Below are 10,051 nucleotides of genomic sequence, written 5' to 3'. Positions count from 1 at the left end.
TTCAAGATGTTGTGGTGCAGTTTTCTTTTGTAGATATTATTGTTGTCTTGCATCTCTTTTTCATGCAGCCCTTACAACTAGCCAGTTCCACAAGAAAAAAACATTATTAAATAAAGCACCAAGAGAAGGGCAGGGAAAAGAGTGAGAGAGACAGATTACAACTTCAAAACATATCTGCAGGCACGAGTTGGCTCTGCTCTGGGAAAAACTACCCCTCCTTTCTGCGTCCAGGAAGTGCTAAGAACCCAGGAGTGACATTACAGCTCTAGAAATCACATCAGAAAAAAATGAAAGTAATTAAGCAGCAAAAGTTGTAGCTGGCAAAATTCAGCACTGCATTTGCCAAAAGACAGACAGCTGTTTCCACCTCAGTCTTCAATTCCAAAGGCCCAAACTAAAAGCACACTGTATAGATAGTTCTGAGGCTGAAGACATGATGGTATTACCGGAAGAGACCCGAAATCCTCTTGAGGAGAGCAGATGAGACAGAACTTCTGCGTAAACCAGTGGATGATGTAATACACAGTTCAATCCATCAGTTTTATTGTTAAATTAAAATAACATAATTCAAAGACTCAAGTCAGTCACAGTCCTCACAAGGGCAATGCATTCACTGGGAAGCTGCTATTCCAAACTGACAGCAGGTCACTTGCTGGCAAAAGCCATGATTTGCTCCTAAAAGAGGAGAAGCAAAAGAGAAGCAATTTGTACACTGGTGACAAGCACAGGTTCTACAAAGCAGCTATAGTCTCCTTCCCTCTTATACATACGGACAACAGTTCTTTGTCAGCCTTTCTAGCCAAGTGCAGAGCACCTATCCCTGTACGCTAGACAATTAAAGAAGTTGCAGCATTCCTTTCCCTCCCAAGTAGCAGAAAACAGAGGTGTTACCAACAGGTTCTGTGCTCAGAAAGAGGTCATCATTTGGTTTTCTGCTTTAAACAGAGAAACAGGAAAAAAATTCCGAGCACTGAAACAGCAGCATAGTTGTCTTTTTAGTGCAACTATTAAAGATACCTTGTTGCCAGTGGCAGCTACTAAGCCTTAGGAATTTACTGCTCTTCAACTCAGGTACTGTCTTAACCATGACCATAACATCAAGGAAACAGGCCACCTGTGTTTAACACGAAGAAGGTGACTTGATTTGTGGAATACAACATTCACATTCAGAAATGAGGAATCTCATTGGAGGGTGCTGGGGAGCTTTGAGAGCAGGTGGCTTAAGGAACCTCATGAAAACCCAGCAACTAGGTCAAGACGGTGCAGAATTCAGGCAGACAGGCTGCACGTGGAAGGTCTGTGTTTAAGACTGAACCTCCTCACCACTGCCTTCCTCAGGCAGCTTCTGTTTGAGACTTGCACTTCTGCCAGGAGGCAACACTTTAACAAGACAGTGCAGAAACAGGTAGCCATCTGAGCCGCACACCACACCTGTACAGTCACCTGAGGTCTTACTCTTAGGGAAGATGTGTTGTTATAGGGCTGGTTTTTCACAGTGCATTTCTGGAATACAGTTCAAGGTTCCACATTTTCATTCCATAGCAAAATAACATCAAAGACTTCCAATGACTTCTAACCTCTAACTACTGATACAGACTATACACCTAGGTCTTTATTTTCCCTTATGCTGCAGGAGAAACCAGTTACTACTGAGCCATCAGTTATTCAGGACCTCCTCAGGCTTGTTCAGGACACAAAACTCCAGTCTGAACAAGCAGCATTTCCCAACTAAAAATGTTTCATTTAAAAGAAAAAGGAAAATCTTCACAGCTTATGCACATTTAAAAAATAGTTCTGGACTCTTCCTAGGGCCCTCACTAAAGTGAGGTTCTTACTTTGACAGGAGGCAGGGCGTTTGTTGCTTGCAGTCCCCAAGTCCTCAGCAACACCAAGGGAACCAGCCTCGTGGAGTAAAGCCTCTTTAGCACATCGATAGCAGCTATCAAGGAGACATTGTGCCTCTGACGCTCTGTCTCAAACTTTAGGAGATACTTTAAGGAGCCTGGAAGAGATAATTGAATGCTCCTATTAAAACTGACTTGCCACAAACAACTGTGCATCTTATCTACACAGCAATCTCCACTGACAACTGAAAACACAGAAAGAGAACAGAGAAATGGTCCATCTGAATAAAGGCCTCCTTCCATCAGCTAGTGGTCTTCATCTCACCACCTCTTCAACTACCATCCTGCAGAACTTTTTTTTCATTTTAAAGCATTTTTGAGATTTGTGGGGTGGAAATTGCATCCAAGAATCTTTAACTGCTCCACACTCAATGGACTTCAGAACAGTTTTGCTTCAAAGGTGCTTGTGCCTTTCAAATACAAGAGAGCACCATGCTTAACCTGCAACAGAGGCAATGCTTGTCCTGACGCTAGCAGTGAAGGCCTATAAGACTAACCATCCTACTGCCACTTCATGGTCTTGGATTCTTACCCAGATCGCTCCCGTTGAAGGCTGCTGCACTGAGGTGATGAGCTAAACATGCAATATCACCAAAGCCCAGGTTTACACCTTGTCCTGCAAGTGGGTGGACTCTGTGTGCTGCATCCCTGGAGCAAGAGAAGACAGAAATTTGTATCTCTCCTTGAAGAAAGCCACAATGGCTGACAAACCCAGAAGGGATCAGTATAGCACTCCTCCCCTCTCTGCAATGAACACCACCTTACAGCAGCACATACGCTTTATCCTATATCTCCTTGTGTGCTACGCAGAACTACCTGACTGCCCCTCCAGTTGTAAGAAGCAAGACAAAGGGGAGATAACAAAAAGCAGTTCTGAAAGGAAAAATTATAAAGAGGTGACAAGCCAAAGTTCTCTCAGATCACACGTGGAACAGGCCTTAATGTTTTTGTAAGTGACCTCGGCACAACAGGAGGTATAGCGTTGGCACATTTCACAAACACAAAGGAGACAGACATCACCAATACGCAGGAGAAATGGAACAAAAACAAAATTAGGTTCTTTAATGAGCAAAGTTATCTGTAAAGGACAAAGGCAGACGTATTCTTAAGGGAGTCTTAGAGAAATTAAACAAAGTCTGGGTATGAAATGTAAGATCATACACTTTTACAAGCTCTAAAGCACAGAGTGGCTCACAAGCACAGAGGGGCTCACAAGTTGGAAAGATGAAAAGTATCTGAAGTGTAATCTGGCATCCAAGAATTACTGTAAGCTACCAGTGTATTGCAGCTGTGGTGGAGATAAAAGTACGTGCAACCTCAAAATGTAAAAGATGAGATATTTTCCTGTTTCTGTAGACCACTGTACAAAAGCCTATGACATCCCATCCGGAGTAATTTGTAAGTTTTGTCATTTGGATTCAAGAAAGGTGAGTTTAAAGCTCCAAATGGTACACGGAATGGCTGCTACAACGTTTGGAGAAGTACAGGTTCAGCATGAGATACTGGATTTTTTTTGCTGAACTACACAAACCAGAAAAGGCAAATAATTATCTCACAATTTACATAGAAAGCACACACAATGGACAGAGCACTACTCATACAAAAGGACTTTGTTGGCACAAGAGCACATGGTACAAACTGGGCCTGGATAAAGTCAAACTGAAACTATAAATTATTTCTAACCATCTACTTTGTTGACTGGGAGTCGCTATAGTCACATCATTTCAAACCATACGCCACTCACTCACACAAGGACCACCACTGGGGACCTCACCCGATAAGAGCCACGCGATGCTGGACATACTCTGTCGCGTGCCCCATTCCAAGAGGGAACATGGCTCGGCTCTCTGGATCTACTTTAGCAACGCTTGGGGGCAGCTGACGGACTGCAGTCCCTGAGGGTTTCAGGAATGAAATAGCAGATCGAAACATGGCCCCAGCTGTGTCAATGAAGTCAGAGTGGTTCACGTTGCTCCACTGAAAAAAACAAACCAACCTTCACATGTTAACCCAAACTAGACACATATAAGAATCCAGCTGAAAAAAAATCGGAATGAGCTCCAAATACCGAATTTTAACCACTTAGGCAAAAGTATACATTAGGAGAAACTATCTTCATCATTTTAGGACATACAAGTTTCCAACTAGGATGAGCCTACCGCTCCCACCTTTTGGAAATTCAGTTCAGCTTCTTCTGTGGCTTTCAGAACTAACCTAATTCGGTCCCAAAGGGTCATCCTTTCTTTGCTACGTGCCTTTTTAGTATCATCCTCAGCAGAGGAAAGAACTTGAGAATCCGCCTCTCCCATTACAGGGTTCCACTGTGTTTCTCGTGATTACAACAAAGCCTCACACCCGCCACAAGGCTGATACTCACAAAGGCAGAGTTGATGCTATCCACAAAACTTTCCTCATCCATGGCAAGAAGTTCCGATGCATGTTCATGAGATGTAGACCAGACCAGAGAGCTGGCAGTGTCAGACAGCTAGTTTAAGAGAATGTCAAGGGTAAGTATCAAGAGAAAAAGAAGCAAAAATAAATGAACAGTGCAAAGATTTCCCCACTGCCCTGCCCCACACCAGTCCCTCTGCAGATTACTCTTCCAGCCCAACTTCCTACAAGTGGGAAATACCAAGGATAAAGCGAGAGGGCAGGAGGGGAAAACAAATGCAATAACTGAAAAGTAAAGGGCAGATGGACAAATTCTTACGAGACAGAACCAACACAGAAAGGCACAGACAGAAATAAAGTTACTATAAAAGAACAAGACTAAAAAACAAACAAAAAATAACACAGAGACCACAAGTCATCTTACCGGAAGAAGCGCAATTGGCCCTGTGGGAAGGAACCTCTGCCACGCTACATTGTTGTCTGTGGCCTACAGTGGAAAGCAGCAAGTGGACAGTAATGAACTAGTTAGTGACCTGGATCACCTGCTTAAGCTGTTCTGCTGCTTACGGAAGAGTCTAGTACGAGAATTTCACCTCAGACAAATGAAGAGTTGCCACCACAGCTGACTGGTCATACTGATGCTCAATGTTCTTAATTTCAGCTTTCTTCCGGACTACAGAATTATGACCATCTGCACCAATCTGCAAAACAAAGAGATACAAAGCAACCTCTTCAGCAGCTCCTACGAAAGCCAATATTCCAGTCTACAAACCTCAGCCTGCATGTACACATTTTTTGTTTATTCAGGGGAAGAGAAAACAAACAAACAAACATGATTCCCCAAAACCCAGAAGAGGTGGCCCCTTCTGCTCTTGTCCAATTCAGCACAGTCTTTTTGCGTCAGGTACAGAAAAGGCTATGCACCATGTCCCACAGCATCTCTGACAGAGTTAGCCACTCACCTCACTCAAGCCCTCCACGTGGGTGGAGCGGCACACACGGAATCAGAACCAAATCCAGTGGAAAGGACTTGGGTGAGAGATGACGCCTGATCAACAGAAATAAAAAGTTTAGTTACCAGCAGTTTGGTCTGCAGTCTGCGTCCATCAGCTAACTCAATTTGGACCCAAGGGCTTGTGTCACAGCTGTGAGAGGGAAGGGGCCAGGTATACCCAACTGCTCTGCTCCTGTAGAAAACCTCCACCCGGTCTGATGGGAACACAAAGTGCTATGGTCACAGCATGATACAGACATGAAAAAAGGAAACATCACTACAACAGCAAAGGGCACGCATGTCTCTATGGCACCCTAAAGGCTGACCCTACAACTCTCAAGGCACCCTGAAAGAAATGATCTGGCTAACCCTTTGTAACTGCAAGGCCTGCTCTGGATAGAAAGCTACAGGTCTTTTCATTAAGTCTATTTTTGGAGAGACTATGTTCTGGAGAACTACATATGCAACTGCTTTCTTGTCGTGTAGCCTTCAGAAGACAGATTTCTCCCTCTCCCCCCCACCCCAGTTCAAGAAGCTGCCTATGCCTCAGAGTTACTTGTTAGATGAGTTATCTTTCTCCCTCTCATAACTTAGCGCACACAACAGAAGGCAAGTAACTGAAAGCTATCTGCAGGAAATAAAATATTAAAGAAGTTGTCCACTACCTGCTACTGCATCTAACTGTTTTGTGAGAGCAGACATAATGACATCATTCTCCACTATGTAACCCATGTCATCTAAGTCATCTTTCTCAAAAACGATCATGGCTTCTGAACAAGCATCCCACACCTACAAAGAAAAAATACATTATATGAAGCTACATGATAAAGAAGTGCTGTTCCTTTCAGGGACTATGAATGTATCCATCTTAACAGGAAAAGGAGGTGGCAATCTAGAAATACAGAACTAGAAGAAACGTCCTGGATTACTGTCCGTTCCCAGCTAATAAAGTACATCACATAATTCCTTTCATACAATGATCTAGCTTCATCTCAAAAACTAATTGCAAAGAACATTTTTTATCCCTACTTTCCTGCTACATAACAATATATAAAGCTACCCTAATCACCTTCTTGTAGGTTAACCTCGGCAGGCAGCTCAGCACCACGCAGCCACTCGCTTACTCCCCCACAGTGGGATGGAGGAGAGTATCGGAAGAGTAAAAATGCAAAAACTCGTGGGTAGAAATAAAGACAGTTTAACAGGTAAAGCAAAAGCTGCGTGTGTAAGCAAAGCAAAAGAAGGAATTCATTCACTGCCTCCCATCGGCAGGCAGGTGTTTAGCCGTTTCCAGGAAAGCAGGGCTTGATCATGCGCAATGGTTACTTGGGAAGGCAAACACCATAACTGAATGCCCCCCCTTTCTCCTCCTTTCCCCAGCTTTTATTGCTGAGCACAACATCATATGGCGTGGGACATCCCTGGGGTCAGCTGGGGCCAGCTGTCCTGGTTGTGTCCCCTCCCAGCTTCTTGTGCACCCCCGGGCTCCCCACTGACGGGGCAGTGTGAGGAGCAGGAAGGGCCTTAGCACTGTGTAAGCACTGCTCAGCAGTAGCTAATACACACCTGTGTCATCAACAGCTTTCATCACAAATCCATAACATAGCACCATACAAGCTACCATGAAGAAAATTAACTCTATCCCAGCCACAACCAATACATACATTTACCTTTATTTCTGTCTTTCCTGACTAGTACCCACGCCTCAATATCTACAGCTTCCATAAGGAATCAATCTTTTATCCTGTAACATCAAGACTCTGAGGACGGGTATTTCTGAGTAGACTGCTACCCAAAAAAAAGTAACAGGAATCATCATAAGCATGACCTGCCCTTTGCCACAGGAGAAGAAACAAATTTGGATCATTAATGAAAGGACTCCTGAGAATTTAGAGTAGACAGACACGTAGTATATTTGCAGCCCTAAGCAAGGCACCTGCATTCGCCGGAACGGTTTGAGTCTCAGGCTGCAGACATGATCCCAGGCACCAAAACCTAAAAGAGAAGGACACAAATGCACGGAGGTACAGGTTCACATGTGACATTGAGACCCAAACAAAACCGAAGCTGACGCCACACTCTCCTCCTCCTCCCTTGGTGACTCCGTCAATGCCCAGACTCCGCTTGCACCATCCCTAGACAGGGCCAGGTCTGCCTCAATACTTTCACAGCTCCAGCATCACATTTTACTGCTAATGCAAGCCAGCAGAAAAGAAACAAGAGCTTTCCATGCAACTTAACTGTCAACTCTCACTGTCCTGTCACTGAGTAATAAAACAGATGCAGAAACGCACAGCCATCATTGTTCAGAGCATTTCTTTCTCCATAAGGAATCAAGGCTCAAATCTGTCTTTAAAATTAAGGAGAAATGAGTTACCAGACTACAGAGCACTAAGTATGTGCTGCTTTTGTGAACAGAATATTGCAGATGCTGTAGAGAGCACCTCACAACCTTCCACTAGCCGAATGTCACAAATATTTACATAACAAATCAGACCAAGGTACCAGAACGCAGATCCCTGTTACCAAGAGAAGCCTGATTTAATCACCTCAATTCAACATACTGAGAGACAAAGGCAAATAATTCCATTGAGTTTAGGATGAAGGCAGCATGTGCTCAAAGACGTTTTGTTTAAACAAAATAAAAACAGCTGAAATATATTGTCACAAATGCGAGCAGTAGAAATCACACTTACTGCTTAGAAGGGTTGCCGATCCCGGCGAGATGGAACTGACCCTGTTACTGTAACGCTCTGGCACACGATCATACTCTTTCCTAGGACCAGCCTCCAGCAAAGCAATCTTCTTATCATGGAAGTGGATATCATGCCCTAAAATAAGCAAATATACGCTTTCTTACAGTGTTTCTGCCAAAAACCTCATTTCTGATTTCTGTATCAGTACAGCCTATGCATTTTTGTAATAAGATAAGAGTAGATGCAAAACTTAATGAACAAACGCATTGACAATACAGGTTTTGACCTGGCAGCTGAACTTTTGTATTTTCAACCTTTTGGACTACTATCCTGTAACTGAGATGAACAAACCTTTCAGAGTTAAAGCAAGGAATAAACATTTTATTCTTGTACAAAGTTTACATTTTTGTACAAATTTGTGCAAATTTTGTTATGAAAGTTCAATACCAATGAGTTCATATTATTAATGAGTGAAATCCACAATGTTTACTCCACACACAGAACACATTTTTCAGAGCTTAAACGTAAATTCACTAATTGGAATAAGAGATCAAAATAAAACTTCTATGATACTTGGCAACCACATTAATGTTTTCTTTATCCTTATGTTCCAACAGTGGAATAGCACAGGCAGTTTAGACTTTAACTTTCAGTTAAAGAGAACTGAAAAAAATCAAAGAGATGACTCAAGTAAAGAGTAAGTCACATCACAGCTGAATTAGCCATGCTTGTTGCATCTGACCACTACGGTTACAGTAGGTACCGCGACCAGAAATGGTGTCCTTATAACATCCAGAGTTCACTACTACAGCAGTCCTAATAACAGCAATACCCTGAACATATTTTCTAGATTATACATAACATAACCTCAGCTTTTGAAAGGCCCCAAACCTGCAAGTTAGCCTTAGATGTCACTGCTGGACAGGATCCTTACGTTGTCTCAATTCCACTCTGGTTTTGTTTAACACCACAAGCACAGCAATGATAAGTTTGCATGGTAAACCCTTATACTTTGCTTAGGACCTTTGCTCTTTTGCTCTTCTTTGCACTCTTTTCTTTAGGCTTCTGTCACTATTACACCCTTCTGCATTCAATGTTGCAAATAAAGAAGCGGCCAGCACTCCCAGGATCTCTAGTGATGCAAACCAAGCACAAATCCGTTCTAACTTGGTAACCCGGTGTTCAAAACACAGGGTTAGAGAACGAAACTTAGGATCAGAAATGCATTCTCAGCTTTGGCCGAAATCATCCATCAGTGACTTAAGCGTGACCATGTTTGACAAGAACACTACAAGTAGTCTACAGAAATCAAAGTAATGCCTACATTAAAAACAAAAAATGTAAATAGGATATGGCTCATCATAGCGACTGGTACCCAAACAGCTTTAAGTCAGCCTCAGAGCTCTGTCCCAAGGGGATGCGGGAATAAGGAACTGCCACATCGGGATCCTGAACGCTAAACTCCTAAATGGTAACCACAGAGTTACCTCACACTGCCACCAACAGGGATTAACGAACATGGTCGACTTATTATACGGTCCAATTACAAGATACTCCACGCACTGAAACACGAAGCTTTTGGGACAGCTCCCAGCTTTAGGCTTTCGTGCAGCCGGTGAGACAGGGAGCGAGGGCGGCGGGACGCAAACCCCGCCACTCGCTGCCCTCGCAAACCCCGGCGCGGGAGGCCCCAAGGCGTCCGAGGGCTCACGCCGCCGCGGCAAGGGCAGGAGGGAGAGACCGGGCCGGGCCGACGAGGTCACAGCCTTACCCAGCACGGCGGCCATGGCGCTCCCCACCATGCCCCCGCCCGACACCACCACGTCGTAAAGCGGCGCGGCGGCGGCGACAGACCGGAGCGGAGCCCGCGGGCCGGCCCGCAACCGCCCACCGAGCGGAGCCAGCAGGCCCCGTCCGCACGCAGCCGCCATCGCTGCGGAAGTGACGCCACGCCACCCGCCTCCGAGCGGAAGTCGCAGGGGGAAACCATGACAACGCAGCCTGCCTGGCGGCGGGCACGACACGGAACGGCCCTTCCCCGTCTCGGAGTCTGATTGGCTGCTTCA

At 44.5% G+C, this 10,051-nt stretch overlaps 1 protein-coding gene across 1 annotated transcript; it reads right to left on the bottom strand.

Moving 5' to 3' along the window:
• Nucleotides 1–511: 511 nt before the first annotated feature.
• Nucleotides 512–9,916, bottom strand: COQ6 (coenzyme Q6, monooxygenase). The gene is made up of 12 exons (XM_075425518.1): nt 9,757–9,916; nt 7,986–8,120; nt 7,226–7,284; nt 5,955–6,078; nt 5,374–5,504; nt 4,889–4,996; nt 4,720–4,782; nt 4,282–4,389; nt 3,679–3,881; nt 2,437–2,552; nt 1,836–2,002; nt 512–675 (listed from the first exon to the last, which is right to left on the bottom strand). The coding sequence occupies exons 1-12, from the start codon at nt 9,914–9,916 to the stop codon at nt 646–648; spliced, it is 1,404 nt and encodes a 467-aa protein (XP_075281633.1). The 3' UTR covers nt 512–645.
• Between the last annotated feature and the right edge of the window lie 135 nt (nt 9,917–10,051).

The sequence above is a fragment of the Opisthocomus hoazin genome, chromosome 7, assembly GCF_030867145.1.
Source record: "Opisthocomus hoazin isolate bOpiHoa1 chromosome 7, bOpiHoa1.hap1, whole genome shotgun sequence".
In the NCBI taxonomy this organism is placed as follows: Eukaryota; Metazoa; Chordata; class Aves; order Opisthocomiformes; family Opisthocomidae; genus Opisthocomus; species Opisthocomus hoazin.
The sequence above is the reverse complement of the archived record's forward strand: the minus strand, read 5'-3'. Positions and strand labels throughout refer to the sequence as shown.

What these genes read in the sequence shown, in the direction of transcription:
- COQ6 (XM_075425518.1), bottom strand. Translation starts at nt 9,916, where the DNA reads ATGGCGGCTGCGTGCGGACGGGGCCTGCTGGCTCCGCTCGGTGGGCGG. An exon ending in ACAGTTAGATGCAGTAGCAG is followed by an intron (nt 5,505 to 5,954) that starts GTAGTGGACAAC and finishes TGTTCCCATCAG; the next exon opens with ACCGGGTGGAGGTTTTCTAC. An exon ending in CTTCAACGGGAGCGATCTGG is followed by an intron (nt 2,003 to 2,436) that starts GTAAGAATCCAA and finishes TATCTCTTCCAG; the next exon opens with GCTCCTTAAAGTATCTCCTA.